General features: G+C 37.0%; 2 protein-coding genes across 3 annotated transcripts; both read left to right on the forward strand.

The window, feature by feature from the left end:
- The first annotated feature begins 8,705 nt into the window (after positions 1 to 8,705).
- LOC104086171 (shaggy-related protein kinase eta-like) lies at positions 8,706 to 15,043 on the forward strand. Of its 2 annotated transcripts, none has more exons than XM_009590367.4 (12): positions 8,706 to 8,856; positions 9,763 to 9,855; positions 9,970 to 10,029; positions 10,116 to 10,388; positions 10,460 to 10,534; positions 10,614 to 10,670; positions 12,039 to 12,179; positions 12,295 to 12,345; positions 12,419 to 12,514; positions 13,848 to 13,931; positions 14,143 to 14,244; positions 14,447 to 15,043. In XM_009590367.4, the coding sequence occupies exons 1-12, from the start codon at positions 8,842 to 8,844 to the stop codon at positions 14,552 to 14,554; spliced, it is 1,155 nt and encodes a 384-aa protein (XP_009588662.1). In that variant the 5' UTR covers positions 8,706 to 8,841; the 3' UTR covers positions 14,555 to 15,043. The 2 variants fall into 2 exon arrangements, with proteins under 2 accessions (XP_009588662.1, XP_018622843.1); XM_018767327.3 differs by lacking the exon at positions 8,706 to 8,856 and adding an exon at positions 8,928 to 9,019.
- Positions 15,044 to 20,703: 5,660 nt separating this feature from the next.
- LOC104086628 (uncharacterized) lies at positions 20,704 to 24,730 on the forward strand. The gene is made up of 2 exons (XM_009590944.4): positions 20,704 to 21,959; positions 24,277 to 24,730. Exons 1-2 carry the CDS (start codon positions 21,544 to 21,546, stop codon positions 24,494 to 24,496), a joined length of 636 nt encoding a protein of 211 aa, XP_009589239.1. The 5' UTR covers positions 20,704 to 21,543; the 3' UTR covers positions 24,497 to 24,730.
- Positions 24,731 to 25,037: the final 307 nt, after the last annotated feature.

Raw genomic sequence — 25,037 nt, forward strand, 5'->3', positions numbered from 1 at the left:
CCTTCAGTAGGCACTCCCAAAATATTCCCCAACACACCCTTGTCCATCACAAAATCTACTATGTTGACCTTCAAGAAGATGTTATCATCTTCCACTATGAACATGTCTACGTAGAAGCTACGCACCTCTTCCTCATACACCTTGGGGCTCCCATTGGTGAACAAGTGTGTCCACTTTTGAAACTCACAAATATCAACCATTTGACACATTCATATCATGTCAAGAATGTCAGGTGCGAAGGTTCTGCCCCATAGCACTCTCTGCTTCCTAAGGTTTTCTCTGCCTCCACCTTTTGACACGGTCACTTTGGCCTTCGTGGAGAAATCAGGTTCCTCATTGTCACTAGCCCTCCTCTTCACAGACTTCCTCACAGTTTCCTCCTTCTTTTCAGACTTCTCAGAATATTTTTCACTAGACTTCTCACCCTCAACACTTTTCTCCTACATAGCTTTCACAGATGACCCTCTCTTGGGCCTTGGAATCACAGGTTTCTTAGAGGATTTATGAATTAAGGAAGCAGGTTCCTAATTCACCTCTTCATCATTAACATGAACAATATGTGCTGGAGGCACATCCTTCTTATTGACTAGCTTTTCCCTTTTTACCAACCTTCTTCTTCTCTTTTCCTCCTTTTTTGCTTCAAAACAGACTTATAAGCTTCTTTCTTTTGCAGCCTAGTGGTGGGTCTTTTGAGAATGGGCTTTTGGGGAATTGCCTCACCACTTCTGGCAGTAATGAATCTTGCCACAATTACATTGTCATAGTCTTCCTCACTAATTCCATTTTTTCCTCTTCAGATAGAGATCTCATCTTAGGAATGACAAAATTCAACGGCTCGGCATTGAAATGAGGAGAAGGAGCAGGATCAGTACTGATCTGAGGCTCTTTTGAGGAGCAAGGGGTTTCATCCCAAGTAGGAGCAAAATTCTCTCCTTGGGCAGGGGGATCGGGTCCCTTTGTTGTTTCCCAATAGTACGAACTGGTGCCAAGTTTTCAAAGGGCACCAGTTTCCCACCTTCAACCACCAGTTCCCCACCTTCAACTTTATGACTTTCACCTTCCCCCTAAGATCCAAAGGTCTCATTACCACCCCCATAACTACCAACAAAACCTCCTTCTGCAGCAATTAGTAACATGTTCTTAATGGCTTCTTGTTCTTTTACTCCCAAAGTAGAATCAGAGGATGCATGAGAAATATTACCTATAGGATTGGCAATATTCAGATCAAAGCTTGGAATGGGCATTGTTGAGCCTTCACTACTACGAGCCACATCTTGTTGGGATTCAGAACGTTCCCCAACTTTCTGACTAGAAACTTCGTGTCCTTCGTCTCTATCTATTATTTTGTCTTCTGCCATTTTTTTCTGGCGAGGCATAAGGAGTGGTCGCATCAACAAACCTTTTGGGGTTCTGAGTCTTACGACTGCGGTGAGAATCAGGACTCGATTGGGTTGTAGAGGAATTAGTAGGTGGTTGTTGGTCTGGTAGGGTTTTGACTAGGCAACTGTTAGGACTCAAATTCTCGCTCTAGTGCTTCATGAGACAAAGACACAGAGAGGACGACACTAGAGGTGTTTGAAATTTCTAGATTCTGAGACATAGTGGAGATTGGAAGTAAAGACAAGAGAAGAAGAGAATTTTTCTTTGAGAGAGAAAGGGAATTTTTGTCTTTGATGTGGATAGTGAGGAAAGAGACGGCGTTTGGGAATATTTAGAGGAAGTGAGGGACTGGTTACAAACGAATATTAATTACTAGGTAGACGGGTCGTTTAGTAATGGGTGTGACATTTGAGTTCTAAAGAGATGAGAGAGAGAGACTAAATTTTTTAATGACGTGGCACTTTTATAGCCATTAAAAATATGCTTGAGAGTACAAAGGAACTACTAACCTGAGTCAAGGGAACTAGGTTCCCTGACATAATTTTGTAAATGTGAGCCTCATCCTTTTACCAAGATGCAAATCCATTAGCTGCTTGTTTGCTCTGTAGTTGCCATGCGTATCTACCTGTAACGGTATAGAGATGAGTTAGAACTTATCAAAAAAATACTTTTTAGTTATTTTACCTATTCATTCTTTCATAGCCAATCATTGAGGGACCTGGTGCTCAGTTTAATTTTATCAACCCCAATGCCAATAGATTCTTTTCAAAGTGCTCTCTACTCAGTACTTTGGTGAAGATATATGCTACATGGTCTTCTATTTTGCAGAACTTCATGCAGATAAGACCCTTTTCAATATTATCTCTGAGAAAATGATGTTGCACATCAATGTGCTTCATTCTCTTATGCTGAACCGGGTTCTTTGCCATGTTGAAAGCACTGGTATTATCACACAGTAGTGGCACACAATCAGAAAATACACCAAAGTCCTCCAGTTGCTTCTTGATCCACAGGAGTTGAGCACAGCAAGAGGCAACTGCCACATACTTAGCTTCTGCAATTGAAAGAGCCACATAGTTTTGTTTCTTTGTACCCAATGAAATCAAACACGATCCCAGAAAATATGCCATGCCAGATGTGCTCTTTCTATCCACCAGATAACCAGCATCAACATACCCAATTAAGTTGAAATTGTCCCCTGAAGGATAGTAGAGAACCAGGTCCTGCGTTCCTTTAAGATACCTTAGAATCCTCTTGGCAGCTTTAAGATGAGATTCCTTTGGACTGGATTGAAATCTAGCACATAATCCCACACTGAATATAATATCAGGTCTACTAGTTGTGAGATACAATAGTGAACTAATGATGCCTCTGTACATAGTTTTGTTCACAGGAGAACCAAGTTCATCCAAGTTCAGACGGGGGGTGGAAGTGGCAATAAGAGTATCAATGGTTTTTGAACTTTCCATCTCAAATATCTTTAGGAGCTCTTTAATGTACTTCTAACGGCTTATCATCGTTCCCTTAGGGGTTTGCCTAACTTGCAACCCTAAAAACAATTCAATTCCCCCATTATGCTCATTTCAAACTCGCTTTCCATAAGCTTTGAAAACTCCTCACACAAGGAGTCATTTGTTGCACCAAATATGATGTCGTCAACATAAACTTGCACAATGAGCAGGTTCCTTCCCTGTTTCTTCAGAAATAGGGTGTTGTCAATTTTTCCTCTTATAAAGCCATTTCAAGAAGAAACTTAGACAACCTTTCATACCATGCACGAGGGGCCTGCTTCTGTCTATATAATGCTTTGTCAAGTTTGAATACATGTTCAGGATGCTCATGATACTCAAACCCAGGTGGTTGTTTGACGACGACTTCTTCCTTTAAAAATCCATTTAGAAATGTACTTTTGACATCCATTTGGAACAATTTGAATTCCATATGAGATGCAAAGGCAATGAGGATCTTGATGGCTTCCATTAGAGAAGCTAGAGCAAAAGTTTCATCATAGTCGATACCTTCTTCTTGATTGTAGCCTTGCACTACTAACCTAGCTTTGTTCCTTGTTGTATTTCCAAATTCATCAAGCTTGTTTCTGAATACCCACCCGGTTCCTATGACCGTTCTATCTTAGGATCGAAGAACCAGGTGCAATACATGGTTCCTCTCAAATTGATGAAGTTCATCTTGCATAGAAGTAATCCAGTCAGCATCTTTCAATGCCTCATTGATATTTTTAGTCTGAATTTGAGAAAGGAAATCTAAGAAGGCAAACGAGTTTCTTGTCTTTGATATGGTTTGAATTCCTAAATCAAGAGGAGTGATCACATTTTGGAGAGGATGTGAACTTTTGTGCTTCCAGTTAGACACTTGAATCTAACTGTGTGAAGATCCAGGGTTCCTCAAAATGGGATCCATTGTTGGCATTTATGGATGCGTGAGTACCACTTCTCTGCTCAGCATCAGGAGTTCTTTGCACGACATCAGCAACTCTATCCTCTCCTTCAGTTGTTGTGATGGGGGTTCAGTTGTATTTTCTTCGTTGAATTCCTTGACTTGGCTCATCAATTCCACCTTTCCATTTGCCATATCAATGACTTCTCCAGGAACCTTCGACTGTTATATGTCTTGATCAATCTAATCATGTGAATTTTTCCCACATACGTGGTGTGATTCATCAAAGATTACATGTATGATTTCTTCAACACATTGAGTCCTTTTGTTGTAGACCTTGTATGCTTTACTTTGTGAGGATTATCCAAGAAATATTCCTTCATCACTTTTGGCATCAAATTTTCCCAGCGCTTCCTTACCATTATTGAGAACGAAGCATTTGCATCCAAATGTTCTTAGGTGAGTTAGCTTGGGCTTCCTCCCATTCAGCAATTCATATGGAGTTTTGTTTAGAAGGGACCTGATCATACACTTGTTCACTAAGTAGCAAGCAGTGTTGATTGCCTCTGCCCAAAAGCCTTTTGCTACACCACTGTCAATTAGCATAGTTCTTTCCATGTCTTCAAGAGTCCTATTTTTTCTATCCACAACACCATTTTGTTGGGGGTGTTCTAGGAGCTGATAAATTATGACTTATACCATTTTCAGCATAGAATTCGTCGAATTTTGCATTATTGAACTATGTGTCATGATCAGACCTTAAACTTACAACATTATGGCTCATTTTCACTTGAATCTGCTTTACAAATGCTACAAAGACTGGAAAGGTTTCATCCTTGGTTCTGAGAAACAAGGTCCATGTGAATTCTGAGTAGTCGTCAACTATGACAAAGATGTACTTCTTTCCTCCTCTACTTGGCACCCTCATAGGTCCACATAGACCCATACATAGGAGATCAAGTGGTCTTGAGGTGCTTACTTTATTCTTGGGCTTGAAAGAGGACCTGACTTGCTTTCCTCTTACACAAGCATCACACATGTGATCTTTGAACCTTGGCTTAAGCAGCCTATGGACCATGTCGTTCTTGACCAACTTGTTTAGCAATGAAAAGCTTGTATGTCCCAATCTTCTGTGCCACAACTCAGCATCATCATCAACATCACTCAGACATGTAAGATCCCCATTATGCAAGGATTCAAAATCAGCAACATAGATGTTTCTAAATCGTTTTGCCAACAGAACCACCTCACCAGTCACGAGATTTGTGACTGTGCAGGTTTTTGATAAAATTTCCACTTTGTTTCCTTTGTCGCATATTTGAGAGACACTCAGTAGGCTATATTTCAATCCATTCACACAGTACACATTCTCAATTGAATGAGTGAGCGTATTCCCAATTATTCCTACTCCCAGAATATATCCCTTTTTGCCATTGCCAAAGGACACACTCCCTCCTCCCAGGGCTTTGAATGAAAGAAAATCATCAATGCTTCCAGTCAAATGCTTAGAGCAGCCACTATCCATATACCTGTTTTGGTTTCTTCTTTTCACTGCTCCCTGCACAAGAAAATTAAGGATTAGACTTAGGAATCCAAACACAAGTTTGGGTCCCTTTAGTGAGTAAAATGGCGAAATAAACTTTTTTTTGTCCAAGCAATCAATACACATTTTTAAAGGAGGAATCAGGTTCCTTAGCAGTAGTTACCTTTTCAACAAAAACCTTATTTTTCTGTTGGGACTGAATTCTAGCCTTATAGTTTTTTTAAAGTGTCCAGTGTTACCACAATGAGTGCAAAGCCAGTTATCAGGGACAATAACATACTCGCTATGTGAATTATAAGGAGTCATTTCCTTTTGGAACCCGACTCTCTGCATGTTCCTACCATTGCTTGTATACATGGCAGTGATTGTATCAGAGGACCAGGTCCACTTTAAAGATTTTTCTAGGTCATTTTTAACCCTGGCTAGATCTTCTTGAAGTTGTCTATTTCTTTTAAGTTCAACACACAGACTAGATTTCACCAATTTGAGTTCATTTTCAAGCTTAATGTGTGCCTCACTTGTAACTTCCTTTCCCTTTTGGATGTTCCCAAAACTGTTTCCCTTTTTTAGTTCCTCAATTGTTTATTTTAGATCCACAACTACTACCAACATGTCATCTCTCTCATGCTATACATTTTCAATTCTTTCAATTAGAACATCTTTTTCTTTCTTTAGAACCTCGATGGTTTCTTTTAGGTCAACCACTACGACTACCAGACTATCTCTCTCATGTTCTACCTCTCCTAGTTCCATAGTTAACGTATTTTTATCATTTATAAGATTATGATAAGCATCAATTAAAATATTGGCCAAAAATATAAACTTCTGAGAGTAAGACTTCAAATTTCTTTGAACGTCTAGAAATTTTAGCTCATCATCATCGTCAGATTTTACCGTCAAGGCAAAGATGGAGTCATATTCAGCTCCTTCACTTTCAACTGCCATCATGGAGGTGTCACCTTGTTCATCATCTTCTCCAGATTTACGGGAAGAATCTCCTCATGCAGCAAGAGCTTATTTCACAACATTGTCAACGACATCTTTTCTCTTGAATCTTTTATTAGGAACTGGATTCCTCTTGACTGCTTTGTCTGTGTTGTGCTTGTACTAGTCTTGCTTGAGGAGAGGACAGTCCTTGATAAGTGTCCTGGCTTACCATATTTATGACACAAGTCATAACCTCTTGGTTTGCTGGAGCTGCCCCTTTTTGGAATGCCTCAATTCATGCAAACCATTTTCTGAAATCGCTTCGTCAGGTAGGCCATGTCAGCATCCTCATCACTTGAGTCATTGTTGTCTGCCTTGAGGACCAGGTTCTTCTCCTTTTAGTGCTCTCTTCTTTCATGGTCCTTCTTCTTCTTCTTCTTCATTTCATAAGTTTTCAGATTACCAATGAGTTCATCAATGGTCAACTTTTGAAGATCTTTTGCCTCTATGATGGCATTACCTTTGCTTTCCCAAGATCCAGGTAATACGTTAAGTATCTTCCTGACAAGTTTGTTTCTTGGAATGATTTCTCCTGGAGAGTGAAGCTCATTGCTGATGGAGGTGAATCGAGTATGCATGTCCTGAATGGACTCATCATCCTTCATCCTGAATAGTTCATACTCAGTAGTGAGCATGTCGATCTTTGACTGCTTAACTTGAGTTGTCCCTTCATGTGCTGTTTGGATAGCCTCTCAGATCTCCTTGGCGGATTGACAGGCAGGGATTTTGTTATATTCATCTGGACCAATACCACAAACGAGTATCTGTTTTGCTCAGAAGTTTTTCTCTATAGCTTTGCGGTCAACATCATTGTACTCCTTCCTTGTTTTTTGGAAATGTCACTGCTGGCTCCGCAATGGTCTTCATGGAAATGAAGGGTCCATCGCAGATGACATCCCAGATCTCAGAATCTTCAGTCATGATAAAATCATGCATCCTTGTCTTCCACCATCCGTAATACTATCCATTGAATCTTGGTGGTCTGTACATTGATTGACCTTCTTCAAAGTTTAGTGGAGCAGTCGTGAGGATCCTTTCTAGGTGTTAGCCTTGTAGAAAGAACCTGCTCTAATACCAATTGATGAAAACTTAGTGTCCACCAAACTGTATAGAGAACCTGGTTCTCTATCAGTTCCCACAAAACACACACAATAAGAGATAAGTAAATGACATATCAAAGTTTTACGTGGAAAACTCCCAGCTCACATGATTAAAAACCACGACCTACACTCGTAGGATTTCAACTTCACTACCGAGCAAACTTCAGATTACAAACTATTGTAACCTAGCAATTAAACTTTTAGTCCCTCACTCACTTGTAATAACTCTATTACAAGCCTCTTTGTAATAACTCTATTACAAAGCTCACAACTCGACTAACTCTAGCCAAGACACAAACACAAGATTTATGGTTTTACAAATGATTTCCTACATAATGCTTCTAGCTAAGCTAAGTAGGAATTACAAGTAGATCACTCTAACAAAGGTACAACAGAACTAAGAACATATGGTAATACAATGCTGGAAACTAGTCCTTTGTTATGTTGTCCTTCGTTCTTGAAGCCTTGAAGTCACTTGCAAGATGACAACACACTTGAGAGAAAACTTGATCAATTTTCGGATGTTCAAGTCTGTATTTTTTCTTTGCTTCATGTTGATAATATACAAGTGATGTCACTTGGATGATGCAAGCAATTATCCGGTACAAGGCATTCCCTCATAAAGTGACTGTTGCATTGTTTGCACTGTTGCATGTGTGCAGAGGAACAGTTGCAGCGACTTTACAGCCGTGGGGAGTTGTCTGATACAGTCAGTAAGGGAACTAATGTCGTCTCTTTGACTCTAGTTGTTGGAACTTGTGCCCGGCTTGAGACTTGTTGTTTTTGAGCACTTTGAGGATGTGTAACAAGTTCCTGATTTGATTCTTATTATAAAGTTTGTTAGATCATCAAAATATAAAAAAACACGTAACTTATCATAGATTAAAGACAAATTTTAGTAAACTGAATGTTAAATGCGCTTAGCCAAATATTACAAGAACCAAAATAAGAATTCATCAATAACTAAGGGACAAAAAATGTAATTATCCCATATTTTCTAAACAAGGCGATAAAAAACACGCATATTTTAGTTAATTGAAAGTTAAATACGCTTAGTTAAATATTATTATAAGTATCAAAATCGAAATTTACCAGTAACATAAGGACTAAAAGTTCAATTATCTGTTTAAGATAAAATTTGATAAATTAATAACAAATTGGTAATTACCTAAAACTCCAGGGGCCTAAACAGATATCCAGAAACCAGAAAGCAAGATAGACAGAGAGGAAGGAGAAAAACCACAAGAGGAAGAGCTGTATTCACATGGGATGCTGTTTTAGCTAACGGGTCCCACCTCTCTCTCTTAATTCAACCGACAATTATTAGCTTTGAATCATAAAGTTAAAGTGTGGACTGAAGAAAATAATTCTCTTTCTTCTTCTTCCTCCTCATTTCTTCTTTCCCTTTTTTTTTTTTTCATTTGGAGCTGGAAAATTATGGCTGATGATAAGGTAGCCATTTTGCTTTCTGGTTTTTTTTTCTATGTACAAAAAGTTCAGTACTTTACTTGTCAAGATAATTTTAGTGGGAATAATTTTTTGTTGTTGCTGTGGTTCTTGATTGCAAATCTTGGTGTAGTGTTAGCTGAGTTAATATTTGAGCATTTTAAAGGAGGTAATATATTTGCTTGTTTGTGTATTTTTTAGATTTTCTTGAATCTTAAATTAAAAATGAAATCTTTATCTTGTTATGAGCTTGTTGACCACTTTTTCTGTGTCTCAAAATAGCAATTTTGTGCACTCATAATTTTGCATTTTCTGATCTGGTAGTGTTTTAGATATTTAACTTATGATAGTTGACCTGATCTTATTTAAGCCTTATGGGGATGCCTATTGCTTTCAAGAATGTGTACCTATTAAGTGTTTGACTTGATCCAAAATAACTGTAAGCTTGTCTAAATCATTTCTTGTTGAGGTTCTTTAATATGGTTTATATAAATATATATAGTCACCCAGCCCCCTAAGGCTTTGGTCTAATGGTAAGAGCATAGCTTGTGATGTGTGGATTAGGCACACATCACGGGTTAAATCCTGCCGCACACAAAAGCATGGTATTTAAGTAGAGAAGGGTAGAGGGACGAACCCATTATTGACCGAGTTTCGATCCGTGCGCCACTTACCCTCGAGGATTTTTCGATTATTAAAAAAAGGTATATCTAGTCACCCATTGGTTTCTAATAGCAATTACCAGATTTGTCCATATCCCATGCTTCATATTTAGGATTGTTAAGTTTGTGTGGCTTATGCTTCCCCAATGATACCTTTGGTGGGTTGTGATCTTTCTTGTTTTTGGTTGGATAATGTTGTATCGGTTTTAGAAGTCGCTTGTATGAGATATATATTTGATGTGGACTGTAGGAGATGTCTGCTCCTGTTATGGATGTGAATGGTGCAGTCACTGGTCATATAATTTCCACTACCATCGGAGGGAAGAATGGCGAGCCAAAGCAGGTAAAAATGATGTCTTTGTGGATTCATGAATATTTATTGGTTAGAAATAGTTATGCTTCTTCATTAAAACCTGAAATTGAAGATGTGTTTGGCTTGCTGAATAATTTGGTGCAGACAGTCAGTTACATGGCTGAACGTGTCGTGGGGACTGGATCATTTGGAGTTGTTTTTCAGGCAAGTGAGCACACATCTTATTTATTTCACTAATTGCTGCAACATTTCTTGACTTGTGTGGTTGACTAAAACCCTGTCTTCTGTAGGCAAAATGCCTGGAAAACGGGGAGACTGTGGCGATAAAGAAGGTTTTACAAGATCGTAGATACAAGAATCGTGAACTGCAGTTAATGCGCACAATGGAGCACTTGAATGTTGTTTGTTTAAAGCATTGCTTCTATTCAACTACTAGTAAAAACGAGCTTTTTCTCAATTTAGTCATGGAATATGTTCCGGAAACCATGTACCGCATGTTGAAGCATTACAGCAATGCGAACCAAAGAATGCCACTCATCTATGTTAAGCTTTATACTTATCAAGTAAGTGACGTACTTTCTTGAGCAGGACTTTTCTTCGTAATCATGAGCTATATTAAGAGAGATGCGTTCAGGTATTTAGGGGGCTGGCATACATGCACACAGTGGCTGGCGTTTGCCACAGAGATTTGAAACCTCAGAATATTTTGGTAATGCATCTTCCACGTCACTATTTCAGCTAGACATTGTGGTCCTTCATCTTTTGATATCATTATTTTGTTTCCACAGGTAGACCCTGTTACTCACCAAGTTAAAATTTGTGATTTTGGAAGTGCAAAAGTGCTGGTAAGTCTTAATCATAAGAGTGCATCTCCGTGGCTATTCATATGTACCTTCCGTGGAATCTTTCTATGTTGTGCGGACTCTCCAAAACATTGTCGCACTCTTGTCGGATTCTCCAAAAGTACACTACTTTTGGAGGATCTGACATGCACCCAGAGACATTTTTCGGAGAGTCCGAACAACATAGGAATCCTTTTCTCCTTTTCCTTATTTATCCTTGCCTCGTAAGGAGGAGGAGGACTGCTGACTGTTGTTCATGTTTTTTATATGTAACTCTAACCTATTGAGTTCTATTTTTAACATACGTGAATGAATGGTTTGAGCCTGGATATTTTCCCTTACATGAACATTGTTACTCCAAATTTTTGTCAAAATGTTTTTTGTGTTAATTTAGAAAAGCGATCCTTGTTTAATATTTTTACTTTCTAAATATCATTGAAATATACCATATGGAGTTCGCATACTTCTTGTTTGAACTTTCGCCCAACATGCTATCTCTCTTGGGGGAAGATCCTGTTTACCAAACTGTTGTCTGTGAGAATGAAGTTCTCTACATGCACGTCTTGGTTGGTTTGTTGCTGTTTTCAGCCATTGCATCTTCAAGTTTACTCACTCCAGGAATGAGTTAATTGAAGTCTGTTTCCATTCTCCAAATAAAAAAAAAAAAGTTAATTGTAGTTTGCTATTGAATCAAGCTGGCAAGCTGCTATTCAATTTGTTCTAAACAAACAATGGTGCGGATGCCACACTTTCATGAACATTACAATCGCCTGGTTTGGCATCTCTCATTATCTGACAACGTCCTATTGTTGATTGAGGGAAATGATTCAAGGGAAAACCCTCAGGGGTTGGCCTGGTGGCAATTGACTTGAGCCTTGGGGTTTGCTCCCTTTCAAGGTCTCAAGTTCGAAACCCACTGGGTGCAAACAATTTCTGAGGGCCATCGGACTGGGTAAAACCTGAATTAACCGTGGTGCACTTGCGGGAAACTCCTTGCCGAGGGCCTGTGCACCCCCGGGATTAGTCGGGGCTCAAAGAGACTTGGACACCCGGTGCAAATCAAAAAAATGATTCAAGGGAATTTTATGTGCCTGCCAAAACTCTCTACGATAATGTGCCACTTGTCAATTGGCTTGGAAAGAACCTTTAGATTTAAGCGTTTTCTGCTTGATACCATTTTGAAACCAATGTTTAGTTGACTTGATTCCTGTTTACTATATAATGTAATAGCTTTCTTCAACTTTTTCGGGCATATGGTCATGGAGAAACTTGCATCTTCTAAGAGAACACCTCTATGGTTTCTTAAAAACTGCTACATTTACAAATTGAGGTTTATGTACTTGTGACCGTATTGAGTAAAACATTCATCAGGTTAAAGGTGAAGCAAACATCTCATACATCTGTTCGAGGTTTTATCGGGCTCCTGAACTCATATTTGGCGCAACAGAGTATACTACCTCTATTGATATCTGGTCGGCTGGCTGTGTCCTTGCCGAACTTCTCCTCGGCCAGGTTTGTAATGATCTATTTTCTTTTTTCCTTGCTCAAGTATAATATATGAGGTTTTTCATATTCCATAGTTCTACATTAGCCTGACTTTTAACTAATTATGCTTTACTTTTTATAGCCATTATTTCCTGGAGAAAACGCTGTTGATCAGCTTGTTGAGATAATCAAGGTACAGCTTGAATAATTGTAAATCCGATGTAAATATTTGTGTACGATTGTTGTTCACTTGCTTCAATTTCCAGGTACTTGGAACACCAACGAGGGAGGAAATTCGCTGTATGAATCCAAATTACACCGACTTTAGGTTTCCACAAATCAAAGCACACCCTTGGCATAAGGTATATTTTCACTTGATTTCAGAGTGGAAGAAGCGGTTTTTATAGGTTCTTATAGTTAGTTGAGTCTATGTTTTTAGTGGACTCAACAACAATATACCCAGTGTTACGCCACATTGTGGGGTCTGGGGAGGCTAAGGCCTCATTTGTTTGCACTTAATGGAGGTATGAATCTTAATCGTTCACATCTCGGACTTTAAGTTCGTTTGTTTTTAAAGTCTGAATCTTAATTATTCAGATCTTAATCGTTAAGTGTGCTTTGTTTTTTTACTTCACAATCACTTAATGGGTCTGAATAGGTCTGTATCATTAAGATTTATAACAGAGACTTAATTTCATTAAGATGCTATCATCCATATTCATTATTAACTGCCGCCACCGCCTACCATTATCAACTACCACCATGCCACCCACCACCACCATACTCAACCACCACCACCATCATCCTCAATCATAGCCGCCACCATTGTCGACTACCACCACCCACCATCCCCACCACTATCATTCTCAACGATAACCAAAACTCATCCACCTCAACAACCACAACTAACCACCCCATCACCATCAACAGCCCTAGCTGGCACTGCCCATCTTTATAAACTACCATCACCCACCACCATCTTCCTCAATCACAACTACCACCACCACCACCACCCGCCATTATTAACTATCACCACCCACTACCACCACCCACCATTATTAACTATCACCACTCACTACCACCATCCTCAATCATAATAGCTACCACTTCCAATCACCAATAGCTACTATCCTAAACTACCACCATCAACCAAATCTATCACCAACCACCGCTTTTAGTCGGCATTCAAAAGTACTACCGTTAGCTATCACTACCAGCAACTATCATATTTTAAAAAGCTATATATTTTAGTGATGGAATATTAGATTAATTAGTATTTTATTTGAATTTTATGTTTATTAATTTTCAAATAAACGCAAATTTTATACATTCAGATGTTAAAAATCAAACAGTCTTAATCATTTAGTATTCAGATCTTAATACACATCTTAACATTCAGATGTGTATTCAGATTCAAATATCTTAATCTTAATACACATCTTGATATTCATACGTGTATTAAGATTCAGATGTCTTAATCTTAAAAAAAACAAATGAGGCCTAAGTGTACGCAGACCTTACCCCTACCTTGTGGAGGTAGAGAGGCTGTTTCCGAAAGACCCTCTGTTTCCGAAAGACCCTCGGCTGGACTCCTACCTTTAATAATTAACCTGGAATAAATTCTATTGTTGTTTGTGAGCTTGTGCATGTAATTTCGCTGCTGCTGACTCACTATGTTGCCGTTGCCATGGTCAGGTATTCCACAAGCGGATGCCACCTGAAGCAATTGACCTTGCTTCACGGCTATTGCAATACTCACCAAGTCTTCGATGCACTGCAGTAAGTTTTATATAGTTATCTTTTATCTGATGTGAATTTTATTCATTACGCAAATATCTTAATTATCACAGGTCTTTTATATTCCACGATCCGTTTTTGTTGATCTTACTGGCGTGATACCACGTTCCTGCTCGCGGGATGGTTTCCCTCTCTTTATTGGATGTTGAACACCCGAATCTAACTACTTGGTGCTCTACTTTTCTTTATGCAGCTTGAAGCATGTGCACACCCTTTCTTTGATGAGCTTCGGGAACCCAATGCACGCCTTCCTAATGGCCGGCCATTGCCGCCTCTTTTCAATTTTAAGCAGGAGGTATGGCTACAGCGTGCAGTCTTTTATACAATAAATCACATAGCTAACTTATGTGCTGTAGTTACTATGGTTGGCAGCACTCTTGTAACGCCGCTGCTAATCCCGTGTTACCATTGCTCAATTGCAAACTATACTTTACTAAACTGTTCGAAGTAATTAAGTAAAACTATTATGCTAATCCGACTGTATTTTATGGTTTCAGTTGTCTGGTGCCTCTTCAGACCTCATTAATCGGTTGATACCAGAACATATAAAAAGGCAAATGGGCATGCAATTTTTCTCGTCCAACAATGACATGGACATGACGTGAAGTGAAGTATACGTTTAGTAAACTATGCTAGTTGATGATCAATGAATGAAGCGATCTGAGTTGCATCCTTTCCATCCGAATCCACCTTGGCAAGCTGCATCTCCTCGTTGACGAGGACAAGAGGCTGCTGTGTATTTTAGTTCTTGGTATTTTCTTTCTCGTTCTAATCTTTGAAGTCTTTCTCTCGCCTCTTGTAGCAGCCGATTAGCGAAAGGAGAGTTCTTTTTGTATATGTTTGGTAGTAGTAAATTGACGCCAAAGCTCTCAGGAGATGACAAATGAAATGTATGAACATGTTGTGAATGGCCCCAAAAAGAGAATAGCAAGTTATCAAGGGGCTGTTTTCTTGTGAATTTGCTCTGTGTTCTGTTTGTATTTAGTTTCTGTTATTTCCAGCTGACATTTGTGCATTAAGAAAAGAGTTACAAGCAAGCGATGGTTACTGTATGTTCTTATTAGTAAATGAATATCTATTTTGTTGCCTCTTAATTTGCTCTTTTCGTCTTTCCCTTCTTTTTTTGCTGTTCCATTTTCATCTCATCTGTTGTAATATGTACTCTTTGTTTTTTGTCTTGCAACAACATATCCAGTATAATCCCACGAGTCGGGTTTGGGGAGGATAGTGTGTACGCAAACCTTACCCCTACCTGGTGAAGGTAGAGATGCTGTTTCCGATAGACTCTTCTATAAAATGGACCCAGTAGCAACAAACAACAATAGGAAAATGACTGATATGATCGAAACAACTAGTAGTAGTAGAGATCTAAGAATACAAGAATAATGGTGGCACTACCGGTAAGGAAAGGAGAGTTAGGAAAAACTCTCGACTACCTAATAACCTTCAATTCTAATTTTCGACCTCCCCGCGCTCTTATCAAGGGTCATGTCCTCGTCAAGCTGAAGCAGCGCCATGTCCTGCCTGATCGTCACCACAACTTTTTCTTAAGCTGAAGACAACTCTTTGTTTTTTTTGTCTTGCATCTCGACTAGTTGGTACTTGTTACTTTACCTCTCACTATACACGTATCTCTATCACCTGTTGGCTGTTGCATCTGAAGCATCTAATATAGATAGTTGTATAAATTATTTCCCAAGGACATTCTTCCTTTTGCCTTAAGAATGTATTTGGTTGCATAAGCCATACTCAAAGTATAATTAAGCTTTATAGATTTGTAGTTGCTCGACTTTGTACTTTAATTTATTTTTAATTCTTCTGTTTGGCTTAAGTAATGACTTCATGCAAAAGTAAAATCCAACAATAAGGAAGATGTCTTGTGTCCAAGTCATCATGGACGATACACCACCGACGGTTGTGATGGAGTTATAAGTACTTTTTCATTCAAAGGCCGAGTCAAAATTTGAAGCTTATGGGTTCAGAATTTTAGCTCGTTTAAGTAAATAGGTTCTAAATTATCAATTTGTACATATTCAATTGATTTTTTAAGACAAATACATGATTGAATCAAAGTTACTGAGTTCGGTCAAACCTGTAACTCAAACGCTAATTCCGCCCTCTGCCTTCATTCTTTTTCAGAGGTCTCGGGTTTGAGTCATGGATATATAATCACCTTTGATAGGGAGCACTTTACCCCTAAGAGGTCGTTCGGTAGAGTGCATTAGAAAAAAATAATGCATGCATTAGCTTTGTGAATTAGTAATACTTTGTTTGGTACACTTTTTCAACCTAAGTATAACTAATTCAAGCATTAATTGCACACCTATTTGGTATTATGCTATATATAGCTAATACATAGCAATCCATAGTATTAGCAATAACAAGGTTATTAATACATCCATAAACTAGTTAAAGACAAAATTGCCCCTTCAAATTTTAAGCTTGATTAAAATTCTGCTTACCTATTTTTTCATTTAAGTATATAAGATACATGTTGACAAATTTGCCTTCTCTAAAGTTTTGTTCCATCCCGTTTTCTAATATGATATTCTTTCAATTAATTATCCCTTCTATTAAAAATCTTATTTAACAAAAAAAAAAATGCTAAAAGACCGCAATTTCTTTTCTGGAAATTAAAGTACTTTTCTCTACAATCGTGGGATTCTTCCTCTTCCCGACGGTGAGGCCAATTCTCCATGGATACACTGCGGATCAGCAATTGCACAAACTATATAGACCAAATTAATGTAATTATCCCTAAGTATTTTTTTGTAAACAAATGATTTTCTAAAACAATTGTGCAATGCATGTAATTTTTAATACACTAAACCAAACAGTCGATAAAAATAATCTCAGCATAACTAACAACAACATTACTTATACACTCTATTCAATACTATTCTTATAAACTCTACCAAACGACCTCTAAAAGTAGAACTTTTTGGCGCAAATTCCGATTAGTCGGACTCCTGTTACACCGAATGAAAAAAGAAAGTCATCGCAGACAGGTTTCGCATGATATATTTGTATGGTTGCATCTAATCTCTTATTGAATGTAAACTCTTACATATTGAATGTATAAAGGCCTTGAATTAATAGGTTAGAGACAACAAACTATCACCATGTCACAAGGCCACATGCTTCATTCAGTGGCCGGAGCCAGGATTTTCATCAAGCAATGTCAAAAAATAAATAATTAGCTACATCGAAAAGTCGAGGGGGGTCAACGTATAATATATATACATAAAATATAAAAAAATTATTTAGTAATATAGTGTAATTTTTCGGCGAATGAGTATCGCTCGACACCCCTTGGTTCAATGTGGATCAGCCACAGGCTTCATTATTTGCCTAATTAAAAAGGCTACATACAGAAACAAAGTGAAAACTATGATCATATGGGACATCAATATTTGATTACATATTACTCCATATACTTTCAAAAAATACAAGATTTGTTTTAAAAACAAAGATGTTGCTTTAATATTGAGAAAATAATATTACATAGCTGCTCTCAAAATAATAGCTGAATATATATATATACGTTATGTATGTTATATAAAAAATTTATATAAATTTTATACATCTTTTTGGCTATCGAATATAAATATTTTATGTCGCAGGCTAAAAGAGAAAAAAGCCCTTTAATATTCTAAAATATTTCTTTGATAAATATAGTAGTATTTTATATTACAATTGTTATGCTATGTTGCGCACTCGTAGTAACATAGCCACGATATGCAGGGGCGGATCCAGCCCTCTAGCACCGGGTCAGGGGCGGATCTATGTAGGGGCTTGGGGGTGGTACGCCACCCGGTCGCTCGAGTAAAATCGTATATATGTACTAGTATTTTCCTCAAATATTGAACATATATAAAGAGTGGCACCCCAAGTAACAAAATGACTGTAGGTGCCATAGTTAAAGCACTGAAACTCCACATGAAATACCCAGGATCGAGACTCTGTTGAAGTCCTAGTTGTTTTGTTGTTATCTTCTTTCTTTATGCTCCTTCTTTTAAATTCTTTTAATTTCTTCACCTCTGTTATTTACTCTATTTTGTACAATCTCCTTTTTATTATTTATTTAAATTGTATATTTGCTTCCTTTTTCTTTTTCTAGATCTTCATTTTATTTGAATGTGATTTTAATCATTTCCTTTTTTTATCTATCTAATGTTATTTTATTAATTTTAGAAACTAGAGTGATGCATCAAAGACGTAATATTAATCGAGCTATTCGTAGATTAAAGTGATGTATTTCTTAATTTAAAATTTTATTTTTCTTTATATTTTTTAATCATATTAATCGAATTTGAACCTAGAGAATTAGACCAAATTGGATATAACTTATTCGATTTTGTGATCACATATTCATTTATGCATAAAACAATCTTTTAAATTGAATTGAATTAATTCAAAATGGACAGAACCGTACCGAATTAATAAAAAATGGATCGAACCGACTAAATGTACACCCAAGTTCAATCTCTTCACTATATGGTCGGTTTGCATTAAAAGCAGTGGCACCAGGGACATTCACCGATTTTTTATAAGCGGTGTCAAAATTTATAAAAGAACGAGGATAATAACTTTAATTATCATACTTCTACACAAGAAATAACTTTAGTGTATTGGTTTTGTTGAGTCTTAAGTCAGAAAAGTCCTGAATTAAATTCTACTTCATCACAATTTTTAACCGCATAGATTCTCTCAAATATTTGCAAAAAGAAAAAAAGAGGTGCTAGTTGAGGTTTGAACCTCTGACCTCTTAAAGCAAAATCAAGCACATAACCAATATACCAAGAGACAAATTATGTCAAGTGATGTCATTTTTTTCTACTTATCCGCTTCCTCGTAATATTAATACATATATTTAGCAAAAGAATTCACGAAGCGGTGTCGCCTGACATTGCTTCGATAAATGTGTATTTGCCCCTGAGTGGCACCCGTAACCATCAAATCCTGAATCCGCCTCTGCACCGTGTTCAACTGAACTCAGTGCTTTTATTGCGGAGTATAAATTTATATGTAAAAATTTATTAAAATTACAATAAATAGTAAATATGAACTCATAACTTTAAAAATATAATGATGTAATGCTAAAAACCTTAATGGTTGAACCCATAGAATTTAAATCTTGGATTCGCCTCTGACGATATGCACTAAAAGAAATAAAAATAAAAAATAAATAAAATACACAAAAAAAACCAAGAAAATTCAACATACAATATATATAAGATTTTTTTATATCTAATTAACATTATAAATTTTGGTGAAAATAGTGTCACTCTGCCACTAGATACTTGTACTGGTAAAAGAATATTATGTACCCAATAAAATAGTCAGAGAGGTGAATAAATAACACAATTTGAAACTAATCCCAAAATTTTCCCAACCAATTCTTGAGCCAAAGCAATTGTACCCATGCTTACTTATTTGGCAGTTAAAAGAAAATAAAAAGTGGTTGATTAATTACAACTTGGGTTAACGTGTCATACTACACACCACATGCTTTTTAAATGGAGAGGAGATCTTCAACGTATAGTCTATTTAAATCATAAAGGGAAAGGCAAAGAGGAGATGTGATTATATGCTAATGAACAATTTAGATCTCAACGCACTTCATTATTTGTCACCAATAAATTGGCATAATCTAGTTTTTTAAGATAATATATTTATCTTGGTCCATTTAATTGGAACCTAAAAATTAAAATTCCTCTCCGAAATGTTACCTACATCTTTTTAAATGTAATTGCTTAAGTAATCAACCAAAAGAAGAAAATGAAATAAATTGATTTGGGTGATATTTATTAGATATTGCCATCTTTTGATTCTAATTATAAAAGTTTTAAAGTCAAAGTTGGGAGATACCGAGGTAAGGCAATCTTCACATCTCTCAAGTCAAGACGATCATGTAGGGCTAAACAGTATGCCTTTGAACATTTATTTATTACTACTATTTTTAAAAATATTTTATTGGAGTATAACTTATATTATAATATATATTTTTTGGTACATTAGACTAAAAGGTACACAAATTATTCATAAGCAACATTGCTTAAATCTACCAAGAGTAACAACTTCAGAGAATAGGAATTTTTATTTATTGATGATTTTGGTTTTTCACATTATTGCTTCTTTTTCTTTCTTAATAACAGCATGTGTGTAATTTTTGCGAGATTGAGTGTGAATTAAGAGTATGCGTATTATTAGCAATGCAGATATGAAACCATCTAAATGCCAAAATGTCTTTTTAAAGGAAGTATTAACTATTCATGTAATAATCTTTTCATTGTTAATTATCGCATAATAATTCTTTTATTATTAATTATGATATAAGTAAGTCAACCTCTCGCTTCAACCTCTTGCCGAGGATCTACCGGTAGGGATAATATCTGCGTACATATTATCATTCTCAAACCTCAAACCTCACTTATGAGAATAGACTGAGTTTGTTATTGTTGTATATAAATAATTTTTATATTATAATGTCTCCTTTTTTTCCACCTTATATATTACTATAATCTTCACATAATTGATAGACTTTTGTGTAAGGCCTAAAAGGACGACTTTTGAACTTTTTCAGATAATACCCTAATCTAGGTTGCTGACAACCTTTTACTGTTTCTTTTAAAAACACCTGATTATTCGGCAGAACTAATGTATTGTCATTATCACCACCTCGAAGTTTACGTCAACGCTATTATTTAATACTCTTTTGTTTATCATAACATTACCAGTTTAATCACTTCCCTTATATAAACATTAAAATTAGTAAGTGGAGTAGCTTCTTTAACAATCTTTACAGAATCAGTCAAACCAATATATTCACTTTCCATATATACAAGTTGTAGGGAGACAAAAAGGACGAACAGAACCTGCCCTTCTACTGTTTCATAGGAACAAACAACCCCTTATCCCTATCTATCAAATTTCTTGATTGGCCACTCAGTGTCTTAAACATCAAGTAATCATTTACTTTCCCTTTTTATATATGTACATACATATAACAAATCTTATCCTGATAGCAAGGCTATTGTTGCAACTTAGGATCTTGATTGTATTACATCTGATTCTTTGACCCTTTTTAGTGTTTGATTGATTTGATTAGAACAGAGGGCTGATTCTTTGACCCTTTTTAGTGTTTGATTGATTTAATTCAGAGCGACAAAGAGTTGAATCTCAGAGTCGTGGCAGTAATGGTACTCTGCCACTTAAGATCTTGTTTGTATTTTAAGTGTTTGATTGATTTAATTAGAACATAGGGCTGATTTTGTTTGATTGATTTAATTCACAGAGGGCTGAATCTCAAAGTCGTGGCAGTATGGGTACTCTGCCACTTAAGATCTTGGTTGTATTACATTCAAATCGTTGACCCTTTTAAGTGTTTGATTGATTTAATTAGAACAGAGGGCTGAATCTTTGACCCTTTTTAGTGTTTGATTGATTTGATTAGAGCGACAGGGGGCTGAATCTCAAAGTCGGGGCAGTAAGGGTACTTTGCTACTTATAATAAGGTAATTAATCTTGTTTGTATTTCATCTGAATCGTCAGTGTTTTGATTGGTTTATTGGATGTAATACTGAGGAAAACTATGGATAAGGAGATGGATGTGCGGAATCATAAAGTGGATGTTCCTGAGACTATAATCACCATAAGATTGGATGAAAATAGGGAAACTGATGAAAAATCAAGAATTCGCGACGAAGAAGGAAATTCGGGGGGAAAGGGAAATGGGATTGAAAGGAATGAGGTGAAAGTGAAGGATTTGAAGGAGGACGAGAGTTTTTCGACTGTCATTGATGTGAAGTGCGAAGCGGAGAAATTGGGAGAGGATTTGGAAGAGGACTGCCAAAGGGTGTGTAGGATTTGTCATTTGAGTACTTATGAAAGTGGGAAAAATTTACAGAATTTGGTGGATTTGATTGAGCTTGGTTGTGGTTGTAAAGGAGAGCTTGGATTTGTGCATTCTCATTGTGCTGAGGCTTGGTTTAAGCTAAAAGGAAACAGGTAATTACTCTTTTTCTAGTTTATTGTCATTCTTGGATTGGTATTGTGGTTGTTTAAATGATCAGAGGCAGACGTAGTGCATAAGTTACAATTTTGGCTCAGACTTTGTATGTGTGTTAGAAAATTCACTAAATAAGTATAATGGTAGATTTCGAACCCAATAAATCGAATGTGTTGTGGTAGAATTCCGAAACCGAACCCATATTGTTCAAATCCTAGATCCATCTCTGTAACCGATGATACCAACTAAGTTGCTTATTTTGATTTTATTAATGTCTTTCCTGGTGAAGACAGGTTCCTGTCTGTAGGCTATTTGACTCCTATTTCGACAACAGAAATTTTCTACTTAAAAGTTTTCTTTGGCAAATTACAGGCGTGCTCTATCTTATTATGAATTGGTCACCATTGGGTTCAAATTAACAAGTTGTGCCAACTGCCAAAGTCTCTTGTTATTTGAGATCCTCATCAATTGTCATAGTAGAGTGAATTACATGCTTTCAGGTTGTCGTTAACTGGGATGCTGATAAATTTTTGGTTTCCTGTCTTCAAATGTTCGGACGAAGAATCTTGATTCCGAATGTTTTCTTTCCATTGCCATGATGCATTATTGTCTAATAGAACAATTAAGTGCCTTTGATTAGGTAGACTGGTGCAAATGTAGGCTTAGGATCTCTTACACCTATCTTATGTAAATTTGCTCATCGAACGCCAATTCTGCGTATCTGTGGTGGTATTCTGTTTCTTTATCAACCCTTCCTTCTATCCTCTGGTCTACTACTATTATCACCAATCAGGATATTCGTGAATACTCCAGCCATTACATTAACACCTTCAGATCTAATTTCTGCAGGAATTAAGCATTCCATTCATTCTATTCTACCTATGATATACTTGTGAATTCAGCCAAATGTGTCGGTTCTAGTTGAGGATAGGTAAAATTAGGTTTGTTCCATGAATGGTAGCCAGAAAACACTTCCTAAAATGATTCCTTCTACTTATGTCAGTCAGCACCTGCTATCCCATCATTTGGACTGGCATAACTTATTTCCAGTCGGCGTGCTTCTTTGATTAACCATACATGGTTCTATTACTTACCATGAAACGACACTTATCCTTTATCTCCCTCTTTGTCTTCTCTCTTTCTTTCTTGCTTTCCTTCTTCTTTCTCTCCTCCTCCTCCTCCTCCTCGTCCTCCTTCTTTCCGAGCCGAGAGTCTATCGGAAACATCCTCTCTACCTTCATTAGGTAGGGGTAAGGTCTGCGTACAGACTACCCTCCCCAGACCCCACCTGTTGGGAATATACTGGGTATGTTGTTGTTGTTGTTGTTGTGTGTCCTTTATACCATAAAAAGTTCATGTCCAAGTTAGTAGAGGATGTTATAGTCGTTCGATTCTTAAAGTGAAGCTCTTGTTTCATTAAAAAGGAAAATCTCGTGTATAAGCAATATACTAAGTAATGGAGAAGTTACTAAGCAAAGTTCATTACTGATTTATACTAGGTGTAGCTTGTATGCTGAAAATTAAAAAAACAAGAGAAATTACTTTGAATTTCCATTGTGGATTCTCAACTCTATACAGCCCTTGATTTCACACTCTTCAAAATACTCGCACAAAAGTAAGACAAATAATTTTCTTTTCTCTGTTATTCCCAATTCCAAAGGATAATGCTACAGGTAGTCTGCATTGTGGTGAAGAGATCCCTTGGCAACTTCCGGACATGAAACACCAGCCAGATCTTTTTTTTTTTTTTTTTTTTGGTTGGCTGTTTTGTTTCCATGTCCTTCTCAGATGTTGCTGGTAAAATTATGTTGCTTGCCATCCAAATAGCTTAATAGCTTGACATTCATTACTTGTAACTGCTTCAATCTTAGGAACCTCATTTTCTGAAGTTCATAATAGTGATTGAAGGGGAGCCTTAGCGTAACTGATAAAGTTGTTGCCATGTGATCAGAAGGTCACGGGTTCGAGCTCTGGAAACAGCCTCTTGCAGAAATGCAAGGTAAGGCTGCGTACAATAGACCTTTGTGGTCCGGCCTTCCACGGATCCCACGCATAGCGGGAGCTTAGTGCACCGGACTGCCCTTTAAGTTCATAATAGTGGTTGCGTCGCCTGGCTGAACATTTTCCTAGCATACTTCACCTTACTCACCATCATCTAAAAGGAAAAAAAGAAGAAACTAAAACAAAACGGCCATTCATTATAACATAGTATTCAGGAGTTTCTAGTGTTTTGGTTACTTAAATTTTGCAGTTCCAGACCAGTACATTCCACAGTATTGATTTTGTTATTTCTCTCCATTTAACATCTTCGTGCAGAGTGTGTGAAATTTGTGGGGAGGTTGCACAAAACGTTACTGGTGTCAGCGATAACAGATTTATTGAGGAGTGGAATGATGCGAGATCCACTGCAAGTGGTACTGGTTCAACCGAAACAAGTAGAGGTTGCTGGCGCGGGCAGCCATTCTGTAACTTCTTAATGGCATGCTTGGTTATATCGTTTGTGTTGCCATGGTTTTTCCGTGTAAATATGTTTTGAAGAGGTAAAGTCAGTATATATTTACTTACTTCCCTCGTTCAGATCGTGTAGATAGCAATGTTCTGTGTGTTCAGTACTTACTGCTCGTGCAACTTTTGTTACAGTTGTGTTCTTTTTTGCTTGATTTGGGCAAATTTCTTGCTGACCGCAGAATTTTCTTGATACAGTCAGACCTCTCTATAACAGTTATGGAACCAATTTTCATGCTATATATATATGTTCTCTATAACAACACTTTGCTTGGATTAATACTGACAGCCAATGTAGCCTTTGGCTGTAAACAAGTTTCAATATATTTATGAATTTCTTCTTTTGCATTTGAGTGAATGGTTATATTGAACTGGTTGTTAGTGTGTGATAGTCTTCTTGTCCTTTCAAATCTTGGAGTGGCATGATTTCTCTGTTTCCTTAATGGAAACAGACATTTATATCTACTCCTTGTAAGGAAATTGTTTTACCATTTCAAGAAATTCTGTGGAAGTTGTTCTGAGGTGCATGCCTTTTGGGAAATGCATCTTTTAAAAGGTTAAGCTTGCTAATA

Source organism: Nicotiana tomentosiformis, chromosome 9 (genome assembly GCF_000390325.3).
Source record: "Nicotiana tomentosiformis chromosome 9, ASM39032v3, whole genome shotgun sequence".
NCBI classification, from domain to species: Eukaryota; Viridiplantae; Streptophyta; class Magnoliopsida; order Solanales; family Solanaceae; genus Nicotiana; species Nicotiana tomentosiformis.